General features: G+C 40.4%; 4 protein-coding genes across 6 annotated transcripts; 1 reads left to right on the top strand and 3 right to left on the bottom strand.

Annotated features, from left to right (window-relative positions):
* Nucleotides 1-824: 824 nt before the first annotated feature.
* On the bottom strand, nucleotides 825-2,079 carry s100a10b (S100 calcium binding protein A10b). Its single transcript, XM_063487089.1, has 3 exons — nucleotides 1,972-2,079; nucleotides 1,239-1,393; nucleotides 825-1,109 (listed from the first exon to the last, which is right to left on the bottom strand). The coding sequence occupies exons 2-3, from the start codon at nucleotides 1,374-1,376 to the stop codon at nucleotides 957-959; spliced, it is 291 nt and encodes a 96-aa protein (XP_063343159.1). The 5' UTR covers nucleotides 1,377-1,393; nucleotides 1,972-2,079; the 3' UTR covers nucleotides 825-956.
* Nucleotides 2,080-3,492: 1,413 nt separating this feature from the next.
* On the bottom strand, nucleotides 3,493-6,333 carry krtcap2 (keratinocyte associated protein 2). The gene is made up of 5 exons (XM_063486890.1): nucleotides 6,213-6,333; nucleotides 5,580-5,734; nucleotides 5,340-5,403; nucleotides 4,155-4,221; nucleotides 3,493-4,052 (listed from the first exon to the last, which is right to left on the bottom strand). The coding sequence occupies exons 1-5, from the start codon at nucleotides 6,214-6,216 to the stop codon at nucleotides 3,932-3,934; spliced, it is 411 nt and encodes a 136-aa protein (XP_063342960.1). The 5' UTR covers nucleotides 6,217-6,333; the 3' UTR covers nucleotides 3,493-3,931.
* Nucleotides 6,334-6,751: 418 nt separating this feature from the next.
* Nucleotides 6,752-9,585, bottom strand: tmem107l (transmembrane protein 107 like). 2 transcript variants are annotated; one of them, XM_063486942.1, is made up of 5 exons: nucleotides 9,228-9,585; nucleotides 8,043-8,110; nucleotides 7,865-7,965; nucleotides 7,270-7,366; nucleotides 6,752-7,142 (listed from the first exon to the last, which is right to left on the bottom strand). In XM_063486942.1, the coding sequence occupies exons 1-5, from the start codon at nucleotides 9,312-9,314 to the stop codon at nucleotides 7,073-7,075; spliced, it is 423 nt and encodes a 140-aa protein (XP_063343012.1). In that variant the 5' UTR covers nucleotides 9,315-9,585; the 3' UTR covers nucleotides 6,752-7,072. The 2 variants fall into 2 exon arrangements, with proteins under 2 accessions (XP_063343012.1, XP_063343011.1); XM_063486941.1 differs by lacking the exon at nucleotides 7,270-7,366 and adding an exon at nucleotides 7,439-7,535 and having other exon boundaries at nucleotides 6,754-7,142.
* Nucleotides 9,586-10,083: 498 nt separating this feature from the next.
* Nucleotides 10,084-18,459, top strand: trim46a (tripartite motif containing 46a). 2 transcript variants are annotated; one of them, XM_063487829.1, is made up of 12 exons: nucleotides 10,084-10,337; nucleotides 11,142-11,400; nucleotides 11,884-12,031; nucleotides 12,812-13,010; nucleotides 13,089-13,235; nucleotides 13,328-13,423; nucleotides 13,822-14,075; nucleotides 14,163-14,284; nucleotides 14,388-14,717; nucleotides 15,372-15,601; nucleotides 15,718-15,785; nucleotides 16,703-18,459. In XM_063487829.1, exons 1-12 carry the CDS (start codon nucleotides 10,278-10,280, stop codon nucleotides 17,148-17,150), a joined length of 2,361 nt encoding a protein of 786 aa, XP_063343899.1. In that variant the 5' UTR covers nucleotides 10,084-10,277; the 3' UTR covers nucleotides 17,151-18,459. The 2 variants fall into 2 exon arrangements, with proteins under 2 accessions (XP_063343899.1, XP_063343900.1); XM_063487830.1 differs by lacking the exons at nucleotides 15,718-15,785; nucleotides 16,703-18,459 and adding an exon at nucleotides 14,910-14,994 and having other exon boundaries at nucleotides 15,372-15,517.
* Nucleotides 18,460-27,917: the final 9,458 nt, after the last annotated feature.

Raw genomic sequence — 27,917 nt, 5'->3', positions numbered from 1 at the left:
TTGGCACATCCAGGAGCAGCTGGTAAGCTCATGTGATCAACTGGGAAGGGGAGTCCGAGTACAGCAGCCCAGAGAGATAGGGCAGGGCAAGACCATTTAAGGACTTCAAAACAAATAAACGAATTTTAAAATGAACTCTCAAAAGGGCATTACTGTATACACTGCGAAGCACACAGAACATATTGATGTGTGTGTAGTTGGCAGACTGAAAACACTGCAAAGGCCAAGTAAGAGAGATCCTTCACAGTGTAATGAGCATGTTAACATTCACTTAGTGTGTATGCCTGTGTGCACAATATATTTGTATTTTTACTGAACTGGAGTTCAGTCAGTTTAAAGGTGGAATTCCAAACTTGTAATGAGCCAAGTACTTAATGTTTACCAGATGGATCTGCACCAAGTTCAAAAAGTGCAGTTTGTATCTCATCTGAAGGAGTTCTGTGAGAGAAACTCCATCTCCAAAAATGTTACTTATTTGACCCACCCTAAATAAATCATGAGCTCACGCCTCACAGGCATGTGTGCTGCACCACACTTCAGGCTTTTTAGCACAAACATCTGATCCTGACACGTTCCTGTATTGAAGCAGTTACCCCCTCACGCTGTGTAGAAACTGCTGCCTCAGTTGAACTTTCAATGAGAAGTGAAATGATGCACATTAGATATTAATTCATGAATACTCTCACTACTTTCAAATCCATCTTCTAGTTTTAAATGTGTTGCAGAAGTTAGATATCAGATAGTAGCTAAAACTCTAGCATACCCAATGTTTTTGAATAAAATTTACAACAAAGTAACCAGACACACAGTCGGGGAAATTTTGTCAAAAGCAGTTTTTACTTGTAAATCCGGCACACAGTTGTGCAACACAATCAACTTTATCTGTTACAAAAAAAGAAAGAAAAAAAAAAGACAAGCATTATTTTCTCTTACAGTGTATTTGCACATCAGTTCTTTCACTTCTTTTTAGCACTCATGGAGCAATATTTTTCACAGGCCATTGTGAGGCCGGCGAGGAATGGCATAAATTCTTCAAAGTCCAAGACATCATCTTTGTTCTGGTCCAGATCCTTCATGATATGGTCCACGGTGTTGGGATTCTTCTGGTTCTGAAACAGACGTAACAAGAGACAAGTTCAGGGTGCAAAGCGCATGAGCAATAACATTTTTAACTTAAATATGGACAATGATTCACACTGAGGATAGAGATCAGATATGATAGCAAAAAAGATCCTTACTTTCAGGAAGTTGGGAAGCTCAGCCTCAATTAGTTTTCTTAGTTCTTTCTTGGTTAAGGCCTTTCCTTGTTTGCCATCATGGGCATACTTGTTGAACACGGTTATCATGGACTCCATGGATTTCTCCAAGTCAGTCATGGTTGCAGAAATGAGTGCTGAAAGGAGAAAAGGCAGGAATGGAAATAAATATAACAGTTTTTTTCTTATTGCAACATTATATTTATAAGGCAGTTGCCTTTCTTTTGAAAATATGAGACAAATATTCAGTTTTCAAAATATTTTTTTAAACTTTTACTGTTGGCTTGTTACATTCACATTGGAGAAAAATGAGTGAAACGTGCAGCCAAGCATTAGGTTACAGCACATTGTTTGAAGAGGATGTGGGTGTTGGTTTTTACTGACACTCAAAGCAAATTCTTCTGGCACAAATCACCTTCTGGCCCCAAACCCAAAATCCGTATATGGGTTCTACCTCCCCTCTTTACAAACTTTAACACTTTGTGGTTCAGTTCCAGAAAAAGAAAAAACTAGGCACACAGACACACAGTAAAGATAGACTAGAGAGAAATAGGCCTGACGTTTTTGGAGACACCCAGTCCTGGCATAGCAAAGGAGGAAAATCCTACGTAATGCACCAACAGCACCTCAGCCCACCCAACGTAACATTCAATGGAAAAAAGAAAAAACAAACAAACAACTTTCTAACTTTTTAAATAAGTTTTAATACCCTTACCGGATCACGAGGATGCAGAAACTGTGGCAGAGCTTCAGTGGAGTTAGACGTGGGCTGACTGAAAGTTTATTCAACACTTTATAGTCATCTAGGCAACGCCCAAGTGATGGGAGGGAGGAGGGATACAGAGAGGCAGGGAGAGCAAATAAAGGAACACTGTCCCTGTTTTCCCACAGTTACTGCAAGACATAGAAGGCGTTGACATGAAGATGCTACCTCACAAAAATCTACACTCTGTTTGTGTTTCATCATCCAAGTAAAACAAAAGATGACACAAAGCAGAATAACGCATGCATGATGGGACCTGCTAAGACTGAGCAAGTCTGCACTGGGCTGTCTTCTTTACCCGTAACAGTCGGCACACCTGGATACATGACAGCAGCAGGATGCTCTCCCGAAACAAGGCGAGCCGGGGGAAGGGAGTGTAAGGCTGTGGACAATGGACAATCTTCACCGCGAGTGTATTCCCAGATACCGCTTTCAGCAGCACTGCAGGAGCACCCTGATCAAACTGACCCTTCACTGTCACTTGGCAGTTCCTTTCAAACTTGCTCAACAGCTCCTCTGTGATTTCACTCTCTCCTGTTCTCCAAGGAGATGAGGAGTGAAGGGCCTGAAGACTGTTATGGTTAACTGAAAACTGAAGTAAAACTTAAAACTGAAAGAGAAATTTTAAATGATCTACAGCAGGGGTAGGCAACTCCAGGCCTCGAGTGCCGGTGTCCTGCAGGTTTTAGATGTGTCCTTTATCCAACACAGCTGATTCAAATTGTTAAATTATCTCCTAAACGTGTCTTGACATTCTCCAGAGGACGGGTAGTGAACTAATCATTTGATTCAGGTGCGAGACCCAGGGTGAGATCTAAACCCTGCAGGACACTGGCACTCGAGGCCTGGAGTTGCCTACCCCTGATCTACAGAAAAATGAAATCTAAAACAATATTGTTTACTTACAAAGCTGAAAGAAAACTGTTATTACTATATTGGTCAAAGAAGCATGAAGAGAAACTAATGCATGATTTATTCAGTCAAGGCTCTCTCCGTGTCTGCATCAAATACCTTCAAGCAGTGTTGTCCTTAAATTCTATCTGTGAAGAACTTGTAAAATTACTCTCCTAGCATATATCTCATCCATATTAACATAAAAAAAACGTCAACTTTCCTACTGATGCTAATAAAAAAATTGAAAACTTGAAAACTCAAACAAAATCATCCAACCCAATCTGGCAACTAATTGAAAGACAGACAAAAATTTAGCTGAGAGAAAAGTGAAAACTAATAAAACTCTAAACTCTTGTGTTACCACTAGAGCCACCAGTACTTTTTTGTTAACCTTTACACCACTGCTGTCCTCTTTAAATGCATATTTCAGTATATAACAGAAAAATAAGTGGGCTGCAGCACTCTAGACTATGGGAATGGCTGCACTAGGAATATTTACACATATGCCACTGCATATCATGGTTTTATTACATCCCCACACAGCTAGACTGCAAATTACAAACTGAGCAAAGGTAGAAGGAAGCACAACACATTGAAAGTCTTTCAGAAAGTTTAATTACAAAAGTGGATTTGAAAAAACAAAACAGAATAAAACTGAATACACAGGTGCCGCGATGGAGGAAAGAATCTCTTTGCAACCTTTTTAAAAAGAGTGCTGATTAGAAAGGGATGGAACGTAAAACACCGTTTGGCCTTATATCTACCATTTCTTTGTGATTCAAATTTAAGAGAACTGTAAAATAAAAAAAATATACAAACAAAGGACCAGATTGACTACTACAGGCTTGTACTCAATGAAATGATGACTTAAAATAATAACCCCAAACCAAATTTTATATACCTAAAAAAGGCCTAATAACAAAGGATCATTGTGACAAAACTGTGCATTCAGCTGAGTAGCAATGACCACCAGCACCTGGGGAATAATGACTGGTCGAAGTGTGATCCAGTGGGTTCTTTAGTTCTTCCTTTTGCTCTTGCTGCCAGCTTTGGCTGGTGTTACTACAGGAACAGCTGCTTGGTAGAGGGCGGCAGACACTTTGTTGATGTAGTACAGGGCAAAGAGGGAAAAGATGAGGCTGAACAGGAAAAAAGACAGAGAAGTATTTTAATAATCAAATACATTTAGAAGTGCTTTCTAGATGCTTTGGGTAAGCGTGTTCTGCAGAGGTGTCACTTACCAAGTAGTGACACAGACACGGTGTACCAGGCCAGAGGCAAACAGTGAAAGGCACAGACACAACAGAACTGCAAGATGACACAGTAAATCATATAAGTGATGAGCATTAATATGAGCCTACAGATGTGAATAGAGGTAATAATGTTAGAATGTTATTTTAAATTTGCATTGGCTGTCATGATGATATTCAAATCTGGACCAGAGGGTAGACTCAGCTTATTGAAACTAGCATCTTGCCCACCCATACCCATTCAAAAGATTTTTGTGTGTGTGTGTGTGTGTGTGTGGGGGGGGGGGGGGGGGGGGGGGGGGGCTACTACTACTACTACTACTAATCATCATCATCATCATCACCCTAAATTTGTTGTCTGAGCCAGCATTTATCTAACTTTTATTCTCTCCATTAGCTCAAATGTTTTGTTGTTCTGGTTTACCTGACGTGGTAGATTTAACATCAGCAAGATGTTTAATATAATTAAAATGAAATGTTTAATGTTTTAATTTATTTTAGGACTACCTAACAACATTAAAAAATGCTCCTTATCAAATAAGCACTTTACATTTTCTTCTGAGATTCTTATATTTGCACATGAACTCGACAGTGAGACATTTAGTGAAGACTTGCATTTTTGGTGAATCTTTCAGCTTATTTTTACTGTAATAACTGTTTTACTGACAGTGATTGGAGCAGTATTTATAATTAGCATTTTAACAGGCACAAAAACCCTGAACAGGTTTTTCTGTGGCAATCAGAAGCAAACCACTGTAACTGCATGTTAACTGTGTTACACTAAATTACTTTGCAGATGTTGATTCCTGTAGTGACCGCTGCTCTTCAGCCTGCAGAAACCAGCATACAGCGGCTATATATTGAGAGGAACAATTTAGCTTTATTATTGTTAATTTAGTCAGGCTTTTGCTTCTTGATTATTTTTTGCAGGGTTTGTGTACAAAATCAAACATCTTAGAGAAGATCACTTCATCTGAACAGGGACTTAAACCAGGGATCTGGGTTACCTGGCTTCTCTAACCTCTGACCTTTACCTCAACCAAGATTTCCACCTATTATTTCTAGGCTAGAGTTTGGTATAAACAATTCTGATGTTTCAGGTAAAGCTGAGCTAACAGTTGACTCAGCAGAAATATTAAACACCATGTGGCCACTGCATGGCCCGTCATCACTTACTCTCAGGGAATATCTTGGCCTGGAATCCCTTTCCGAAAACCAAATTTTCCAGATTATTAAATGCCTGAAGCCAAAGTTAAGGTGCGACTCTCCTCGGTGACATCTAGACATTTTTATGGAGAATATATAATAAAAGTCTGAAAGTTGTTCAATAAATACAGATTTCCAAAATAACTGTGCAGTTTACTGATTAACAACATTGGCAATGCAATTCAACTCTACATGTCACTTAAAGGATACAGTCAGGGAGCAGATGAAGAGGACTGAGCCCAGAAAACCTCCCAAGATGGTGAGCCACTCGGTGGATGCCAGCTGCTTGCTGAACATCTGCATCCCCGCGAATACCAGCACTGAGAGCAGACTGGATAGCACCAGGGAGGTTCCAGTGTTCACCGCTACAAACAACAGAGATAAACTGTCATCTGGACAAAACCTGAGGCTATCTGAGGCTAAAGAGTTATCTAGTATAAAACTGTAATGCAACCGAAAGTAAATGATGGAGAAAAGCAGTTTTAAATGTCATATCTCGTTTGAATTGGGCAGTCATACGCCTTGGAACTTAACGCCACGTCAGTGTTCACGCATAACGTTTCCCACGTATAGCTGTTAGCTCTGTGCTAATTAACTCACATCTGCACCAAAAACACCCCTCAATTTTATACTTCCTAAATACTCAGTACATAAAAACATTTCTGGTACCTCACAGTAACGCTGGGATTGCTAGACTGTTATAAAGAAATCTGTGTTAGCGTGGTTTACATTTAACATTAGCTACACAGGACTATAAGACATGACTGCAGACTGAGACTGATGATATCTGCACATCTATGTCTGTGCTGACGATGTGTCTATTGATAATTATGCAATACATACCCATACTGTAATACTTAATTATAGTCCCCGTGACGAAGCACCAGTAACTTAAATTTAACTTCGACGAGCCAGCTAGCTGCCCCGGCTCTAGGAACTAAAAAACAGATTACCCGGCTCTAAAGTCAGGTGGGACCGGTGGGAGGAGCCACATGAGCTCTCTGGATGAAAAAAAACAAACAATAAAAGAATAAAAATACAAATAATGGTTGTTTGATTCCTCTAAAATTCAAATCGAAACATTTCTAAAATACAATTGTGTTTTTGCATTACAATTACATTTCTATCGACTAAATACACACACACACATACATATGTACGTTATATACATTATGTTTATCTGTTTTGTGGACGTCTAAAAGTAGAACTTCATGGTACACTTCAGAACAAGTGTGTAATTATGCTAGAATTAAATAATTTACTGAATTTCAATTTATTTCACCAGAAATTATAACGTACATGTATTTACCTAGAAACACTTTGCAGTAGATGCACTAGATCAAGCAGAAAGAAATAATTTTAACACACACACAACCAAAGCAACAAAACAATTACAAGCTTTATTTACTTTTACAGAGTAACTGACACTACAAACACACTATATAAACGATACACTCCAATTCCAACATACAAAAAACTGACATAAGGAAAAAACGTATGCTGCATCGACTTTATTCAAAATATATAAAAATAGATTAAAAACATTTTGAAAAGTGTGTTTTATACATCCCTTACTGTTGGAGTTTTGTACCGATATACGTCTGGTATCCACTCTTTTTCTGTAGCTACAGTATATCTGTTAACAAACTGACAGATGTCTACATCCACACTTGGTTTGTACCATCGTACATCCGGACTTTCCTTCATAAAGGCTTCTTCTTCAGTCCAAAAACTGCTATGAACAGAAGAATCTCCACTAAAGCAGGTAGAACACTAAAGGAAGAATCAGAGAGACACCAATGTAGGTTATAATTCTGCTTACAACGCTCAAAAGAGGCTATGCTACTTTGAACTAGAGACATAAATACTAATATTCACATCAACATGCATACACACCAACCTGCAGGTGGCAAAAATAACCCAGTAAGTCCAGCATTCCCACTTTTCAAACACAAAAAAAGACAAAGACACTGATGCACTGCAGTGGGCAGCCAGTGCTGGTTGAAACATGAGTCAGGGAAAAGCACTTTGGAAAAATACAACAACATTGAGCAAGCTTATACACCAACCTGCAGATGGCAAGGATCCACCAGTAGATGTGACACTCCCACTGCTCAAATAGAAAGAAAAGCAGAGCCACTGAGGCACTGGCATGGACTCCTGTTGCTATACCAGGCAAAAGATAGTCATGGAAGTGTAACTGATCAGAAGCACTTTTGAAATTATTGCTTTTTTTCACACTAACATCATTGCAGTTGTTACTCTGTTACTACCATACATCTATCTGTTTGCCTTGGCCTTACATATCATCTCAGTTACAACTGCAAGCTTTATATTTATTTGGTGTATTTGCATGTTTTTGGACAGCCAGTCACAAATAGTCCTTAGAGAGGAAACTATGTGGAATATATATGCATAATAAGTAATAAATGTAACCATTTGGAATCAAAACACAGACGATAAATAAGAGTGTAAAATGTGAGTGAAAAGGATACAAAGGAGGCTTTGGCTGCAGTTGAACATGGACACTCCTGAAAAGAAACCAGCCAGCTCTATAGCAAACAGACCGAGCGTCACTGATAATGCAACCACCAACCTGAAAAAGAGAATACATATAATAGATTGGAAGATGTGTACACAAATGTGTCAAATGTGTTTAAAATATTTACTTACTGTCTGTCCTCAGTGTCATACTGCTCCTGTGTGAAATCCAAAGGCAAACAAGCTTTCACATTATTTTCCTGTAAAGTAAAAGTTACAAATTGGTGTAATTACTTCTTAGGACATGAGGAAAAAGAAGCAGTGTCAACTCCAATGCTTCTGTTGTGATGGACAACTTCCTCCTGACTCGCTCCATTTTCAACATCCTTTGTCCAATTTATCCACTATTTCTTCTCTGCACATGTCCAAACCCTGTCAGCCTCGCTTCTCTGACTTTATCTCCAAACCTCTAATCCTGAGTCGTCTCTCATTTACTCATTTCTAAACCCAGGTATTTAAATTCATTCACCTCCACTGCTACACCCTTGCAGCATCACTGTTACATCTGCCCACCTCTCATTCACACACGTGTGTTCCTCTTCTCCCTAGATCATAGCTCCACATCTCCACCTGCTCCTTACTCTAACTACTTATCACAGTGTTGTCTGCATACATCATAATCCACGAAGACTCCTACCTGATCTCATCGGCCAGCCTGTTTATTACCACTGGATACAAGAATGGGCTCAGAGCAGACCCCTAATGTAATCACATCCTCACCTTCAACCTGTCACGCCTACCACACACACCTCATGTCTCACTGTCCTCATACATGTCCTGCATCACCCTCATGCCAGTCCCGAGCTCCTCATGAAGTACCACAGTTTCTCTTTTGGACTCTATCATATTGTTTCTGGTGGACATCAAAATCTTTGGCTTCCTGATGCCACGCAGCTGCTCCAGTTCTTGTTTTTTATTTATTTATTTATATTTTATTTATTTATTTTTCCTGACTTCATCACCTGACAAAGATTATTCGTATTCATTTATTTTTCTTTTTGTTTCGTGCGTCTTGTAAGTCCAAATTTGAGTCTGAATTTGAATTACTTTCTACCTTGGCATTTTTTTTTCTGTAGCGCATTGGGATAAATTAATTATGCCTTCTTCTTTTTAAGTCTTGAAACTCTGAGGTCTCTCACATGTTGACATTTTAAAATTTATTTTAGTTTTTTTTTTTTTGTTGTTTGTTTTTTAATTTTCCTGTCGAGCTTCAGTGCCAGTATCTGCAGATTATCGCCACCCTTTATTGTGTTCATGGATATTTATAACAAGTTATCACAGAATACAAAAAATTGTTTGCCACGCTTGTTTACTTACCCTCGACCAAAAGATTGTGATCACGATGACGAGGTGAGCTATGATGGTGAGAAATCGTGCGGGGACAAGGCTACTGACCGCCGACATGCTTGAATAAAGTGTAGCTAGACAACAATTCAGAGAAACTACGGTATTAGTGCTGGACGGGAAATGCAGCTTTTCGGCAATTCAAATGCGCCTAGCAGCTACGGTAAGATAGCAAAAAGTACAAATAAGATAACTGCAGCATAAACACATCCGCGCATGTCACTGATTTAACTCGTATTCCATATAAAATACGAACTAATTCATCCGATTTCCCCTTGCTGTGATTATTACAAGAAAGGCGGATGCTCTGGTTGCTACAACAACCAGTGAACGGGTGCATCCAGTATTACTGACCCACCGCATGAAAAAGCAACATACAAAGGTTCCGGAAATGGAACAACAATTTAAGAACTCGTGTATGTGTGTGTGTGTGCTTGAAAAAACAAAACATTGCCATCTAATGGCAAAACGAAAAACTGCTACTAGCATATGTATCAACATATAAATACTACGGAGGAGCTGCAAGTTCAAGGAGCTGGAGGTTTATTTCGAAAAACTGAACTGCAAATTGTTTTAAGCTGTTTTAGACACACATCCAGAATGCCATGCGTGAAAAAACCCTATAAAATGCTGTAATTGTATAAATGTTAATATGTAACCGGACATTTTTATTTGAAGGTTTGTCATACATTAAGATAAAATAAATCTAGCTGGAATATAATAGTGCCAAGTTCTATTCTAATTGTATTAATCGGTCTTTGAGCAATGCGACTGTGGCAGCTGTAGCCTAAACCAGTCCAAATCCCCCCTCCTCCCATCTGATTGCTACGTGGAGTGGACTCGTTGCTTTGAGACAGACGGCACTGAATCGGCGTGTGTGCAAAAACACACCTCCAGCACGGCTACATCAGGTCGAGGCCCGGGCTTGCCATACCTCGGTACGGTAACCCTGCTCAGCCTTTCTCTAGACGAAAAAAAAGGCGATCCGTTATTGTATCGCAGAAGCATTTGCATCGAGGGAGTATGGCAGAAGCGGACTTACAAACCTTTACATCTATCATGGACGCGCTGGTTCGCATCAGTGTAAGTGTGACGCTCATTTTATTAGCCATTTTTTAACCATGTGTGCTCTTTTTAAAAGCGATCTGTTTACCACCTGTGCGTTTACCTGTGGATCTTTTCCATATTGCACATATGTGCGCTGATGATGAAGGAATGTGTGGCATTTCTTCCTTTGGAAGGTATTTTTTTGCATCTTGAATCAAAGAGAAATGGCAATGCTCTAGCACTGTGGCTGGAAACGTAAAACGGGGCCACTGCGACCACAAATGCATTAATTAAGTAAACAAAAAGTTCTAGTAGATCAAATGAGTGTTTGAGCATTAAAACCAATTAAATATGTTGGCGAGTAGTAGGTTAAAATACTCCTGATGCACATGATGGGAAGATGCACGTTGTCATAGAAACGGGATGCTGCGTTTAAGTAGCTGCAGCAATAGAAAGGGGCCTCCAGAACCAGTAAAACTGATGCTGGTGGACAGAATGAGCAGAAAAATGCATTTTCATTTTACAGATTTAAAAATCTCACTGCTTTGTACTTCTCTGAGTTGTGTAAACTGCATCTAATGTTTTTACAGGGTACAGGTAAAGCTAGATGAGTATTCAGGGGAAAGCTATTTATTCATCCACACTGGCCTTCTCTACTCTCTGTATATTCAATGCCAGCCTACGTAACCAGTTTTCATCTCCCATTTTTCACTCTTGACTCCTACACATTGACTATACATTATATCACAAGACACAGAATGTATAGAGCAGCTGATTCCTTATTTATTCTAGTGATTCAGCTGTTATTTAGTCTTCAGCCTCTTTCGTCCTCCTCTCCAGTCCAACATGAAGAGCATGGAACAGGAGCTGCTTTGCCCAGTGTGTGATGAGATGGTGAAGCAGCCCATCATCCTGCCCTGCCAGCACAGTGTGTGTCTGCTTTGTGCAGCTGAGGTGTTGGTACAAAGAGGCTATCCTCCTCCAGATCTCCCTCCAGAGCCTTACTCACCATCCTCCACACCCAACACCCGATCCCCACGACAGACACGCAGACCTGCTCCCAGGACGCCTGATCGCCTGGAGCGGGTCCTTAGAACAGGTAAAGGAAATAGTTTGTGTGTGTGTGTGTGTGTGTTTGGCATTCAAATGAACAAGGATGATGTTGGCGTGGCATGATGTCACTGTCCTCTCAGAGTGTCATAGATGATTTAACAGACACATCAGCATCCTGCCGCACATACAGAGCTTTATGGATTCATCTAATGACTTATTTAAGTGCGTGTAGAGCAAGAAGATAGAGTCCGAGAGTCCTTACCTCAAGGAGACACGAAAGGCAGTAAGCATCTGCCGAGCAGGTGTGTTGCCAAGGTGTCTATGTAAGCAAATAGGTTTTCCTCTAGAAGTTTATTTTTCATGATAATCTGCACAAATGTGGAGACAAATTAGAGTTTCGCTTCCTTCCTTTTCTCACTAGTCTGCCTTTGTTAAATTCCTCATAAACTATCTCTAAAAACCTTGCATTTTTATTCTTCTGTGTCTGTGTTTCTTTCCTTTTTATCCCACACCTGCATCACTCTCCCAGTGTGTGGGACATACCCAGGGCGACGGCGGAAGGAGACCCATCCCCCCATGCTGTTTCCCTGTCCTTCCTGTCAACAGGATATAGAGCTCGGGGAGAAAGGCCTGACAGACTGCCTTCGCAACCTCACCCTGGAGCGCATTGTGGAGAGGTATGTATACGCACCAACCCCATGAATATCATATAAGTGCTGTAGCATCACAACCTCAGATCAGGCAGAGAAAGAGCAGACACCTTTTGGCTCCCCCATGCATGTCACCTGGCTTTATTTTATCCAGTGGGAATGTCGCATTATAAGAGCTGTAATAGTTTTGGAAAAGCACTCTAACCAATCGTGCAGGCAATGTGAAAAGGCAGCGAATGAAGAGTGAAGCCAGTGCTGCTTTATAAATGAGACAGGAAATCATTTGCTGGAAGGAGTTGCAATAATGATCTTTTCCTTTACTCTTGATCCAAGGCTGAGAGCAAAGTGCAGGGGCAGCTGTAAAAATGCAGTGCAGCATTGGTTAAACTGTTAATTTTTGTTTGGACTGAAACACTCCTCTGGCTTTTTAATGCCCCCACCCCTTATCAGTTCAAACAAAGGAGATCAAAGTGAGAGGAGCTGCTTCTGAAACAGTGAGACAGGGAGAGCCACTTTCACACGCAGCAGTTTGTTGGGTGCCGCTGCTTCCTCCCCTAGAATCACTGCTATTGGTCGGGAAAGTGTGACGGTGCATGTTTTACTGTGCAGGATGCACTAACAAGGCAGCTGCTGGTGATGTATCCAGGTCAGGCAGTTGAAGAGTTGCCTTCCTAACTACTGAAAAAAGCAGGCCACAGTCAGATGAGCTCATTATTCCCATTTATTTATTTTTTGCTTTCTTTCTTTGCCGCTGCAGAATTATCACAGCCTTGCCCTTATCTCCATGTACACATGTCTGTCCTTTAGGTACAGGCACACAGTAAGTCTGGGCAGCGTAGCCATCATGTGCAGTTTCTGTAAGCCTCCCCAGTCTCTGGAGGCTACCAAGGGCTGCGCTGACTGCAAGTCCAACTTTTGCAACGAGTGTTTCAAGCTCTACCACCCGTGGGGAACGCCTCGAGCTCAGCATGAACACATTCTACCTACCAACAACTTTAGGCCAAAGGTTGTTCTCTGTTTTTATCTCCGCACATGATACAAAGTTGCATCTCTTCCAGTACATTAACCCACCTTTGTGTTATAGGTTTTAACATGCACAGAGCATGAGCAGGAGAGACTGCAGTGGTACTGCCGTACCTGCCAGAGGCTGCTGTGTCCACTTTGTAAGCTACGCCGTATCCATCATGGGCACAAAGTTTTGCCTATAGCACAAGCCTACCAGGCACTCAAGGTGATTTTGAGGGTGGTGGTAATATGTTTTTACTGTGCTACAGCCCTGGTGATTGCAGCATAGCAGTGTTAGCTTTCTATTTGGTTTTACAGGACAAGATTACCAAGGAAGTCAACTTCATTTTGGCAAACCAGGAGACAATACAGAGTCAGATCACTCAACTGGAGGCTGCCATCAAACACATGGAGGTGTGCTTCTCCTCTGCTTTGTTAAAGTAGCTTTTGATCTTTGTACAGGTGCAACAGTATTTGCTAGGGCTTCAAATGCAATATTTTGGGGGTTCATTTTACAATTTTAGCAGAAAATATGTCATTGGGATATCAATACTGTCTAGATCTTACCTGCAGCTTTCTCCTGAGTTTCTCAGCAAAAAATTTAATTATTTCACCGAATTTAGAGGAAGTGTGATGCTTCAGTAAAATATGAATGAACTTCAGTTTAACTGACCACTTTCTTTTAACTACAATTGCAACACAATGTGTAAATGCCATTCCAAAAGCATCGTGATTTTTCCCTGAGTAGCAACAGTATCTCCAATCTTTCTTCATTCTTTCCAACTGTTTTTGCATCCTCTCTTTTTCTGCAGGCCAACAGTGCAGTGGCTCTACAGCACTTGACTCACTGTATCCAAGAGCTGGGAGCAGCTGTAGCTGAGCGCCAGGGGTCTTTGACCTTGGCCTTGGAGGGATCCCGCAGCAGAAAGGAGGAGGCCCTGTCCTCTCAGGTCTTTGAGAAGCAAGGCCTGCTGGAGCAGGCCGGTCTAATGGCCTACACTCAAGAGCTGCTGAAAGAGATGGATGCACCCTGCTTTGTGCAGGCTGCGAGAATAACACACAACAGGTAAGAGATTCAGCCGTTTGCATTCAGTTTGATTTGTTACCTTTATTTGAATTTTCTTAAATTCCTTTTATTATCTTATTTCTCCAGGCTGGTGAAGGCTATAGAAAATCTCCAGTGTTTCTCTCTCGCTGCCGATCCCTCCTTCAGACACTTTCACCTGGATGCATCCAAAGAGATCAAGATCATAAATAGTTTGGACTTCATACAAGGTGGGTTGTCAGCTTCTTTGTTCCTGCAATACGTGGCAGTATTAAAATTAAAAGTTAAAAATGAATAGTTTAACCTCTATATCTTTGCAATTTTTCTCCATAGCTCCACTGGCTCCAGTCATTGACACTCAGAAGACGTTAGCTTACGACCAGCTGTTTTTATGCTGGCGGCTCCCTCAGGACTCAGCTCCAGCGTGGCACTTTTCTGTTGAATACCAGCGGCGAGCAGGAGGAGCTGCGGCCACGTGGGGTGGCATCAGATCCCCTAATTCGGCCACAGCTTGGCTGCGCATCGATGAAGTGAAGGGGACTAGTGCTGTGGTCGATCGACTGCAGATGGACAGTGTGTATGTGCTGAGAGTGAGAGGGTGCAACAAGGCTGGCTTTGGAGAGTACAGTGAAGAGGTTTACCTCCACACTCCACCGGCACCTGGTAGGATGTGTACACACAGTTGTTTCAGTACAAAAAGTCTTCATCTTGCCACTCTTTTAATTAAATTCTAAGATTAACAAAAGCTGTTTTTTCCCCCAGTATTCATATTGCCAGTAGTCATTTTCAGCCAATTGACTAATCTTTGTTTCTTTTCTCTCCATCCCTTGATTTCCTCCATTCCCATTGTTTTAGTTTCTGCAAAATCCTTCCTTTATTTGCTCTGCATTCCAGTGCCATCCCAGTCATACTATATCTGCTTCTGTCTTATATGCCACAGGTCTGTTTTTTCTGCACTTTCCAAAATCATTTGTGTTCGTACATTTTGTCCATTGTTCCTTTTTGGTATTATTCTAAATAATAATCCATTCAAAAGTATTTGTCATTATAAACATATTTGAAAAGGTATATGTACACAGATCAAATTTTACTCTTTACCTTTATTGTTTTTCATGTTTTTGTTGTAAAGCCGTTTCTTACTATTCATCTTGAAAACAAAGTTTTCTTTTCATTTGTCCTTTATGTGTTTGTCTCATGCTCCTCTTAGCCCCTTTTTCATTTTCTATGCCTGAGCTGCAGGATCTAACCTTTCCTTCTTTCTGATTCCTTTCCTTTACCTTTCTTGTCATCTCTCTCCTTCTTTATCCTTCCTACCAGTCTTGAGTTTTTCTCTAGACTCTCGCTGGGGCTTGCATGCTGACCGGTTGGCACTAGGTAAAGGCCAAACCTACGCCCGCAGTGTGCCAGGCCTCTCCCTTCTGCAGGCTGCCGATCGCACACTAACATCTTGCCACTTGACCTCTGACTTACTGGTGGCAGACTTGGCTGTCACTCAAGGCAAACACTACTGGGCATGCTCTGTAGAGCCTAGTTCCTACCTGGTAAAGGTAAGAGAAAGTGTTGTTGATCATGTTGTGAAGAAGGCTTTTTTAAAAATCTTTTACATGCAGACTCACAATGGATGTGACCAAAGCTTCTTTCTTTTTGCTCCTCTCATTTGCAGATAGGAGTTGGGCAGGAGGCTAAGCTACAAGAGTGGTTCCATCTCCCTCAGGACATGGCCAGCCCTCGGTAACTAAGCATTACCCTTTTCAACTATCCATCCATACATCGTCTTCCGCTTGTCCTTGTCAGGGTTGTGTTTGAGTTTATTTAAACTGACTGGTTTCCTTGCATGAACCCAGCTTTTAAGCATAGTCCACAAATTTTCAATAGTGTTGAGGTCAGGGCTTTTGGAAAGCCGTTCTAAAAGCTTAATATTAGCCTGCTTTTTGAATTCCACAACCAGTTTAGATGTATGTTTGGGATTACTTTGCTGCTGGAGCACAAAACTGTGTCCAAATTTAAACCATAAAGCTGTTGATTTGAGGTGAAGTTGAAGAATTTGGAGGTAGTCCCTGTCCTTCATTATCTCATTAACTTTGTGCATTATTCCAGTACCACTGTTAGCAAAACAGCCCCAGAGCATGATGCTGCCGCCATGCGTGACAGTTTTCTTCAGAAGGCTTGTCAATGTGGGCAGCTGCAAATTTCTATTGAGTTTGAAGGTGTTCATTATGGAGCAGGGGTGTCTTTCTCGGTTGGCACCCTCCATGGTGATGTAAAACTAGTTTCACTGTGGACAGTGGTGCTGCTAGAGTATCCTTGGGCAACATACTGAAAGAACTTAGACATGGAAATGACTGTTTTCATGAAATGGTGATGAGACATGTACTCAAGTAAGTTGAAAAGCACTAAATAAGAGCCAGTTCATTTGCCATTCAGTAACATGCCTTGTATTCAGATGGATAGGAGCCATGCCAGCACTTTCACCTCCTTCATACATACAGTAAATTAAATATATTTTTAACCACTTGGGGGCAACATAACAGCTTGTAAACACATGAATAACATTACTACTGTTGGCCACTGCTGGAAACAGCATTTTAAGTAGAAGAAACTGAATCAGGTCTACTCCAAGTTTTGCTCTTACCTCTGCTTCCTCCCAGCTGCGACCCAGACAGCGGCCATGACAGCGGGGCTGAAGATGGCCAGGACTCCCCTCCCTTCTGCTTCCTCACTATGGGCATGGGCAAAATCCTGCTTCCTCAAGGACACAGTCAAACTCAGAGCCAGGGTGACAGCCAGAGCCATGGAGCAATGCACTCCCACAGTAGCAGCCATAGTAGCATGTCTCACCCTCACACTGCTCCTCTGCCACCTCGGCTAGGAGTGTGTCTGGATTGCGACAAAGGACGAGTCACCTTCTACGATGCCCACTCTTTGCGTATCCTATGGGAGGGACACGTGGATTGCTCCGCTCCGGTGTGTCCAGCATTTTGTTTCATTGGCGGCGGAGCCCTGCAGCTGCAGGACCTTGTGGCCAACCGGAGCATTGAGGAGCCACCACCTCGGAGAGTAACCATCCAAACAAGAGCAACGAATCTAAGTAAATAAACAGCTCGTTGGCACAGTTCACTCAGAGATGAGAGTTTGTGAAATGATCACGGGCAGAAAATGCTCTCTGGCTGAACGGTGACTGCTAAATACAGTTCTAGTTTTCCCTTCAGTGTGATCAATATAAATATCTGATGTTCTTTTACAGTTGCACTTGGCCTGAATTGATCACATTTCTCTTTTGGCTTTTTTTTTTTTTTTTTGTAAATTAAAAAAATTACTTTGCAATGCTACTACAAAGGACACTGTAGCCAAAGTGGTTTTAGACTATGCAGAATTCTGTTCACAGGGTCTCCTCAATAATCTGTGTGCAACGCAAAAAAAAAAAAAAAATCTGCTCTCCCTTTACTTTTGGCTAATTTTGTCCCAGAATAATTGGATAACATAAGCTGCATGCAGGTGTAACTAAGATTCATAACTTGCGTATATGCAGATAACTGACTGTCACCTTGTGAAAATAACTCAGATGTACTGTATGCCTAAATTTTTTTTTAATCTTAAATTTTTATGTAGCGCCAGCAATGTGAAAATAAAACAAAATTAGAGAATGTGAATTTTTTTCTGTAGTTGAATTAAAAGCTTCAGTTTTGGTTTTATATAGTCACTGTTTTGCATTTCAAAAGAATTGTGTGGCTTTTTGGCTGCGTAAACATGCTCACAGTTGCCTACATTTTTTTTGTGTGTGATTATAACACAAATCAAAGAAACCTGAAGGAATACTGTTCTCAATACTGAATGAATACTGTTATGCTGGTTGACATAACCATGTGAATACATTTCAATGTGTCACATTTTGAAAAGTTGGAAATGTTTATGGCCTGTTTGTGTCTTGTGTTTATGGTGTTTGAGTGATTTACATGAAAGTGTTAATGATCAGGTAAATGAAGTGGATTACTGAGGAGACAAACTGAAGTACACTTTATAGTTCACTTTTCCTCCTTATACCTTTTGAAACCTAAAATATTAGCTAAGTTACCTATTTCCTGTTATGTATCATTTAAATGCAAAGAGTTTACAATGTAGTATTTTCAAAATGATAGGCTCTGACTGTATTTTGATATGATTTTTTTTTTGTGGGTATGTGTGGGTGTGGGAGCTCTGGCTGTAACTTTCACCCTTTCTGTGGTATGTATGTGTGTGTATCCTGTCCTGTCCTGTCTTGAATAACTCGTCTATACCCCGTACATATGTTCCAGCACAGCACTTGAATGACTCGAGACTGTAGCATCTCAGAAATCAGAGTCCTGATTTAGACTTTGCCTTGCTGGCGGAATGTTTCTATCAAGTCAAGAGAAAACAATAAAAGAATGGCAACTATGATGTGGAGTCACTTTGTGCCGAAATATTCCTAACACAAGTATAGTACTGTGAAAAAGTCTTCAGGTATCCCACGTTTCTTTTTATTTTTCTTGGAAAATGGGAAATGGGTGCAACAGTCTATTGAAACATCTGCAAATATACATGGAAAGAAAAACAGCAAAAACAGACATTGTGCAATTCCAACAGCCACTGGCTGAAATGGAGCCAAAACCATGACACAGCCTCCACTTTGTTTTACAGATTACTGTATACACTCACTGTTGTACCGCTCCCCTGACCTCATCTGTGCATACTGGCATCAACTGGAACCAAAGATTTCATATTTGGATCCATGACTCCATCAGACCTGTTTCAGTTCTTGTGTAATACAGCACACCTCAGCCTTTCTTTCCCGTCCTTATGAATTGCTTTTTAACAGCCACCCTTCCACTGAAACCATTGCTGATGAGATTTCAATGAACAGTAAAGGACCAGATGCATCTCTCAGGACATGACTTTCAGATACTTTTCATCTAAACTAGATGGTTTTTAGGCCTTCCACTTCTTCATTTGTTCTATACTTATCTATACTTATCCAAATTGTCCAAAAGACACACTGCATACAAAATATTTACGGTTTTCAGCTAATATCTCTTCGCACTTAACCCTGCTGGTACAAAGATACTATTTTATCCCTGCCAAAACTGAATCTTTGGCTTTTTTTTTTCTTAAAAGAAATTCAGCTAAAGAAATGGGAACAACTGAAGTGTTTTTGCAACTAGCTACGTAGTAAAGACGTAATTTAAAATCGCTACTTTCTATATTGTCTGCTGTGTGTAGACATAAGTTCTATAACTTATGATCAAACAAACAAACAGAAAAATTCATCTGACAGTGTTAGGGTACTCAGGCTGGACTGCAAATAAGTGGAAAAGCAGCCAATGTCCAAAGAAAATCTTTAAAAGACTTTTATACAGCCTGGAGAGCTTTGCCCCAAACCACCCTTGATTTCTTCAACAAAATATGAAGAAATCAAGGGTGGCTCAAGAGTTTTTCACAGTATTACATATGTATATGTATCAGTAAATTATCTCTTTTCCCTGCCCTTGAGCACCACAACATGTGAACAGAAAGATTTCTCTGTACTGGAGAAATCATAAGTAGATATGCATGACAATTTCTTTAGTGCTTCTTAACATTTTGTCATTCTGTCTTTTAAATTTGAATCCCCCCAAAATGAACTCACTTAAATTAAAGCATTTCATCATCAACTGACATGTTGTCATACAATACCCAACATTAACATAAACACAACTAGTGGTTAAATTGCTGCCCACAATAAAAGTTGACACACTTTGACTGACTGAAGACAGCAGAACAGTAGTCTCAGAGGGCTTATCAAAACAAACCCTATTTGTTTGCATGTCATGGAAAAACCGCCTCTCAGCGTGTGATGCCCCATTGCGTGTAAGGGCAAGTGTGCCAGAGCTGCTTAAATGGATAAAGTGGATGTTTTGTGCCACAGGGTTTAAATATAATCAGCCAAGACACACCTTTGGAAATCTGACACTAAAAGCAGCAGAAAGATTTCAACATTTGCATTATAGCATGTTAACACTAGACGGGACAAGGTGAGTGGGTTGTTTTTTAACAGCGTAGTCATCAAAGAAAGATATTTTCCAGAAAGGTAGATGACTTAGATACATCTTATGCAATCTCAAAATTTCTCTGAATTTGTCCTTGTCCTTTGACATCAGCAGGGAGCTGTTGCAATCAAACCAGAGCTGAAGCTCTTCCACTTCAGGAGCTTGCAGTATGAAATATTCAGCATTAGGGGGCAACATTGCTTCTGCATTGTCCAATTGTTCTCTCTTTTGTTTGAAAAAAAAAAAAAAAGTTCACAACAGGTGCACACTATGTCAACACCGAGCTGTCTGGTCACAAATCTGTGATGACATGTCAGATAATGTTAGGTAATGGGAGCATTCAGCTTCTGTTTGGTTCACCTGAACCAATCTTTGTGGTATTCATGGTGTTAGACCTGGAAGAATATTAATCTTCCTCGTATCTATCTCGTCTTTCTTTTTCTTCTTTTTGGGCATAACAGAAAAAGAAAGAAAACCTCCCACAGGGCACAAATCTAAAAATCTACACTGACACCACACTGTTTTCCAGTGAAGCGTTATACAGACATGTTCTTACTTTTTGTTTCCTGGTGTTTTTTCTCACCGCAGGCCTCTGTTTGCCCTGTGGCTTCACCATTTCTTAGCTACGGCTGAGTTTAGCGTAAACGTGTTTACCAGAGAAATCCCCGCATCACAAAACTCGAGGCAGTATCTGCACGTAAACACGTAACTGTGTCTCAACAGAAATTTGTTGTGATTTGTGACTTCAGGGGAATCAGTATGTAATCATGAATCATGCTGATGACAACATCCTCATCTGCAGTATGCACCTATACCTGAAAAACCTGGAATGTTTTTAGAAGAGATCTTAAGTGATAACAAGGAATTCTAACCCTCAGCTGAGCTCAGCTATTGTTAGTGACTAAAATTCTTATTAAATTTCTGTTTGTGTATCATACTAGACTGTTTGCTATATCTATAAAGGACATTTTAAAGGTTTCAATGTAACTAATCACAGGTTTCCGTATTTTTTTTAAGACAAAAAGTGTTTTGTACATATATGTATTTAGATTTGCTGTCAGCAAAACTATAGACAATAATAGACAAAATGTAATAAAACTCACAGTAGGCTTGAGTGAATTATGTATTACGGTGAACTAGTGTCATTTTGACATTAAAGATATAGATGAACTAGTGACTCCATGATATTTTTTGTCATTATAATTGTGCAGGGTTTCATCATAACTTGTCCATCTTGTGATCCTGATCAGAACAAAATATAGACAAATATTTTCCGTGTAAATCTATAACAGTCTAAACACTGAAATATCTGAAATATAACTGTCAACACCAGTGCCTAATTATGGAAAAATTACCAGTAAATTACAAAGAAATCCAAGCCTACAGTGTTCACAATAAAAATAAAAACAATTCAGATATTTCCGGGTCATGAATGACACCACACAACTTTCCGCTGTCTTTGCCACACCTTTACAGTTCCTGCTAAAATTAAAAAAAAAACCCCTGTGGAGAGTTTTCTGAGAAGTAAATTTATGGTAGGAAACATTTTTAGATTTAAAAATATCCCAACATATGTGTATGACAGGGGTCACCTTAAAGTGATCAGACTTGGCCACTTGAAGGTTAAAAGGCATTTTGATTTGTTTACATATTTGATATATCACAAACTAAAAAAAATAATGAAACAAAGTATCAGCTAATTAAATATAGTTGTTTCATAACAGGTAATAATCTTAAACTGGTATGCAAACCTGAGATTTTCTGTTTACAGTTTACTGGGAATACTGTTAAAAATGCTGCCATGCAGAATAAGTTTCATATGCAATGAAATGCAGAAAACTTTCAGATGTGCATACAGTGCAAGAAGCTACAAAAATGTTTGCTAATGAAAGCACAGGCTCCAAATCCCCTGAACAGCTGTGTCTCCCGTTTCTCAGCATCTCTGCGCATCGCAGTGGACACGTACGTCGTACGTGTGAACACGCAGACATACACTCTTCCCCAGCAAACCAGCTCCCTCAGAGGACCTCAGCAAGCTCCAACTGGTTGAATTTTTTTTTCCCCCTCAAAAAACAGAAAAATTAAACCAAATATGGCAACATTACAACTGGCACAGTAGGTTTGACACATTGGTGTGTCCCTGCACAGAATTCCACATGCACGTAATCAAATTCAATTCCACTTTCCAGCTGCCATTCAAAAACAGAACCAAAACCACACGCAGACACACAAATCTGTGATCCATCTGCACTCTGGATGGATGCCAGAATGGGATGGCGTGCTCAGACAGGACCAGTGCCCCACGGGTTCTCCAAGTAGTTACGTCTGTGTGTCATTTTTAGACTGGAAAAAACATTACCTCTTTAAAAAGTCATTAAATGTCCTATACCACCTGCTCGGCTCGTTTTTCTTCAGAAAATCTCACCTGCTTCTTCATATCCGGTGTACAGTATGAGTCATGTTTTACAAAGAAATAAAAACACGTAAATAAGTTATAAAACCACCAAAGATAAACACTGTTTAACTTTTAGTGGAACGACTTAAATTAAATGTTGTGCCTACGACATCTAATGCCTCTGTTGTTGGGTCCACTGCTGTCAAGCACAGCTGGGGAGTCTCAGATATGTTCTGCCAGTAAAACAAGAGGATACCTGACAAATGATTTATATCAAAGGTGAAATGTGTATGTTCATCCATGCTGACAGGGTTTTGGTCCATGGGCTCTCCTCTGACAGCTTAATGACTAGCTGTCACATATCACTTCACTCCCGGCTCAAATTTTGAAGGGCGGCAGAAGCAAGAGCGAGAGGAGGAGGAGGAGGAAGAAGGAGGAAGAAAAACAATCTGGGAGACAGAACACGCCGAACTACACTCAAACCCTTAAGACACACCGGAGGTTCTCCCTGTTAATCTTCAAGGTACAGAGCAAATGTCTTTCAGCAGCTGCTGGAAACAGTGAAAGAGCTTAGGAGTCACATTTTGCATGTTACTTTGTGTGTGCATGTGTGTGTGTGTATGTGTGTGAGATAAAGAGAGAGAAGAAGGAAGGTGGTCTCTGTGTGCAACCTACAATGTGGGCATTTTAGGTTCTTCAGCTGTGCAGCCTCCAGGCTCTGAGGAGAAAACGCTGATTATAAAGTCAAGGTGGAGAAGCTGGTAAAATTGGGAACAGAAACCACTTCCTGCACATGGTTCATCATAAATACCTATACCAACAACTGCACAGAAAGGGAAAAGCAGGCATATACACGCACACCAATAAAAACACTGTAACTGACAGTTTCAGTATAATTGGTAACCGGGTGAATTTTATAGTTGTCTTCTGCCAGTCAATGAGATCTGTTGCATGAAAATGCAACAGCATTTTTTTCTTTGTAGTCTTATCCTTTCTGCTCTGCTTATATAACCTATATAAATCTTTGACTGTCAGATTCGGGGAACTGACTTTCACTGCAGATGATCTGAGCACGGGGCCACAGAGACAATTTCGAGGCGTGTAATGCAAAGCAGGAGGGAAACTGCAAAAGAATGCAAAGATGTGAGTAAGAAAAACAATGAGGGAGAAGACAGAGGAAAACACACAATGAAGATGAGGACAGAAAAAAAAAGATGCCAGCATTGAGAAGAAAAGGAAGAACAGTAGCTGACCATGAGAATAATTGGATAAACAAGTAAAGGGGGGAGAATAACAGAGATGGTTGGGAAGGGTGAGGGGCTCACAGGAAAACTGAGAGAAGCACATTCCTTTTTTCCTCTTATTCCCTTCAAAACAGCAGCTGGGACAGGTGTGCTTTTACTGATGGCAGAAAGTGCACAAGCTGCTGACTACCTCCCAGTGTGCTGTGTGTATGCCTTGTGTGTGTGTGTGTGTGTGTGTGTGTTTATATGCTGAGTGTGCACACTGTTTGGCTGCTGACTGCATGTTAGCAAAGACTTTGTTGTGTGTAATTACGGGGGAAACAAAACCCACGGATCAAAATTTGCCCATAATGACAAAAATAGACATCTGAATGCACACATGGTGTTTGCGAAGGAGAGGCTGTGGGAGTGTCTGTGTAAGACACAACATGCTGTAGTTACTGTATATACAATGTGTATACGCCTATGTTTAAAAGGACATGGGCAAAAGTACAAGAGTCAGCTTGTGTGTGTTGTTTAAGGAGACAGTCTCTGTGACAGGAAACAGAGGGATCCTGTTTGTGAGTCGTACTCATTGTTCAGCTCCTCACCCCCTCCTCATCAACGCTACTACACCACACACACAAACACACACACGCGCTCATGTACACAAGATAGAGCTCATTTTACTACTTGGCTGCCGACCAAAGACGTGTACTCATCAGCGTGAGGTCTGTGTTTTGATTTCCTGCCTCGCACTTAACACGTTGTCTCTTCACAACACAGCCACAGTTTCTAATTAGGGGTGTGTCTGGCCAGTCTGACTCCAACCATTGTTTTCTTCGTCTTATTGATGTCTATCCATTTTATACACAAGCATGATCAGCTTCCAGTATTGCCTTGTCTTCTCCACGACTCATCATTTACTGTTTCTCAAGATACCCCTTCTTCCCTTTCAGCCTTCATGACTAATTTCTACTCACAAAACTCCGACTTATTGTTCAACTCTGAGTCACTCGTCTGCAGTATCCTGTCACAGGTTTCCTTTAAAATAATGTTTTTATAATTTACCACACAAGTAAATAGTTCTAACACTTTGACTTTAGGAATGGCAACGAATGGATTGCTTTAAACAGATCAATTATACATCATCATACACTCAAGATTCCCAGTGGATGCACTTGGTTTATCCTCTGGCATTTTATATACCTTCTGCATGTTGAAGGTTTTCTTTGTCCACCTTGGTCAGGACTGAAAGCCACTGAAGATCTGAAAGGTTTCATAGCATAAGATGAATTTGAGTGACTTTAAGATTTGTTGAGCTTTAAGTTGTTTGTTTGTTTGCCTACACAGAAGATGGACGGAGTCAACGTGTCGTCAACCACTGGATGTATATTTATTTATTTACATTTACAAACCGGATTCCAAAAAAGTTGGGACACTAAACAAATTGTGAATAAAAACTGAATGCAGTGATGCGGAGATGGCAAATGTCAATATTCCATTCAGAATAGAACGTAGGTGACAGATCAAAAGTTTAATCCGAGAAAATGTATCATTTTAAAGGAAAAATATGTTGATTCAAAATTTCACGGTGTCAACAAATCCCAAAAAAGTTGGGACAAGTAGCAATAAGAGGCTGGAAAAAGTAAATTTGAGCATAACGAAGAGCTGGAAGGCCAATTAACACTAATTAGGTTAATTGGCAACATGATTGGGTATAAAAACAGCTTCTCAGAGTGGCAGTGTCTCTCAGAAGCCAAGATGGGTAGAGGATCACCAATTCCCATAATGTTGCACAGAAAGATAGTGGAGCAATATCAGAAAGGTGTTACCCAGCGAAAAATTGCAAAGACTTTGCAGTTATCATCATCAACTGTGCATAACATCATCCGAAGATTCAGAGAATCTGGAACAATCTCTGTGCGTAAGGGTCAAGGGCGTAAACCCATACTGGACGCCCGTGATCTCCGGGCCCTTAAACGACACTGCACCACAAACAGGAATGCTACTGTAAAGGAAATCACAGAATGGGCTCAGGAATACTTCCAGAAACCATTGTCAGTGAACACAATCCACCGTGCCATCCGCCGTTGCCAGCTGAAACTCTACAGTGCAAAGAAGAAGCCATTTCTAAGCATATCCACTAGCTCAGGCGTTTTCACTGGGCCAGGGATCGTGTAAAATGGAGTGTGGCAAAATGGAAGACTGTTCTGTGGACAGACGAGTCATGATTCGAAGTTCTTTTTGGAAATGTGGGACGCCATGTCATCCGGACCAAAGAGGACAAGGACAACCCAAGTTGTTATCAACGCTCAGTTCAGAAGCCTGCGTCTCTGATGGTATGGGGTTGCATGAGTGCGTGTGGCATGGGCAGCTTGCATGTCTGGAAAGGCACCATCAATGCAGAAAAATATATTCAGGTTCTAGAACAACATATGCTCCCATCCAGATGTCATCTCTTTCAGGGAAGACCCAGCATTTTTCAACAAGATAATGCCAGACCACATTCTGCATCAATCACAACATCATGGCTGAGTAGGAGAAGGATCCGGGTACTGAAATGGCCAGTCTGCAGTCCAGATCTTTCACCTATAGAGAACATTTGGCGCATCATAAAGAGGAAGGTGCGACAAAGAAGGCCCAAGACGATTGAACAGTTAGAGGCCTGTATTAGACACGAATGGGAGAGCATTCCTATTGCTAAACTTGAGAAACTGTTCTCCTCGGTCCCCAGACGTCTGTTGTAAGAAGAAGGGGAGATGCCACACAGTGGTGAAAATGGCCTTGTCCCAACTTTTTTGGGATTTGTTGACACCATGACATTTTTAATCACCATATTTTTCCCTTCAGATGATAAATTTTCTCAGTTTCAACTTTTGTTCCGTGATTTATGTTCTATTCTGAATAAAATGTTGACATTTGCCATCTCCACATCATTGCATTCAGTTTTTATTCACAATTTGTTTAGTGTCCCAACTTTTTTGGAATCCGGTTTGTATATTTTAGGGGCTCATTATTGGTGTTTAGGCTGCTGTTACAAATGCCACTAAGCATGGTCATCAAACATTACAGGTTCAATGTACAGTTAATGTAAAATTTTACTCAGCATAACTGACGCCCAAACTGTTTTTAGACTGTTAAGGGCAAGAACAGCACAGACAGGATGAAGAAATATAGTTGGTGATAGTGGGGCCTAGCACACTTGATTTGGTTACACCACCTCAGAGCTGTTATAAAGTGAGAAAAAATCTAACAAGGACTTTTTTAATACTGTTAAGTTGTATAGTGAAAAACAAAATTTAGAGACTATATTGATGACACACCGTTATGTGTTTCTTTAAAGCCCTAAGATGTTACTAAGTTACAAATGTTGAATAGATTATTATGCTCTTTTATTATTGATAAAAACAAATAAGTCTGTTTTTGTCTCCTAAAGAGATTTGTGCCTAAGGTAATGAATACTCTAATGTGTACAGTAATGTGTACTCTAGGTCTCCTTGCCGCTTTTGCCAAATCTATCAGGAACTTTGGAGTAACATGCTCATGTTAGAGCTCTGGTTCACTCTTTCACTTAAAATCACTTGAAAAATATTGCCAAGTTGAGTTACATTGTGTCATGCTCTGAATCGGAGATTGTTGTTCATGATTTATTTCATCATGTCTGGATTATTGTAAGTCATTGTTCATTTGTCTTAAAGTTTCATTAGAGCATCTGCAGCAAGGCTTCTAAGTCTTACATACTCGAATCACACTGTTTTTGGATCCTGGTTCAAGATTCACTTTTGACTTCTAGATCTAAGCACTGACAAGCATCAGTTTACATCAGTGAACCTTTACATCAATGCATTCAAAGCAGGTCCCTGATGTCATGTGATCAGGACCTGCTGGCTGTGCAGCATACAAAGCTTAGGATGAAAAGAGACTTTATTTTTGTCTTTAATTTTAGCATTTCATTGTAAAGCACTGTAATATTTTTATCTTGAATAAAATTGTATTTACTTAATTGTTCCTGACCACAGGTTAAATTACTTATCGTGATAAAGCATTTATTTAAGAGCTTCTTAGCAAGTGTTCCCACAGCAGTGAGGGGGCGTTATGTATCAGGCCATTTCTGCAACAGTCACATTACTGAGCATTTAGCCAAATGTACAGATGTGAGAAAATCAGGAGGATATTAACTTCACCTTCAACCTGTTTTCTT

Source organism: Pelmatolapia mariae, linkage group LG10_11, assembly GCF_036321145.2.
Source record: "Pelmatolapia mariae isolate MD_Pm_ZW linkage group LG10_11, Pm_UMD_F_2, whole genome shotgun sequence".
Taxonomy (NCBI): domain Eukaryota; kingdom Metazoa; phylum Chordata; class Actinopteri; order Cichliformes; family Cichlidae; genus Pelmatolapia; species Pelmatolapia mariae.
The sequence above is the reverse complement of the archived record's forward strand: the minus strand, read 5'-3'. Positions and strand labels throughout refer to the sequence as shown.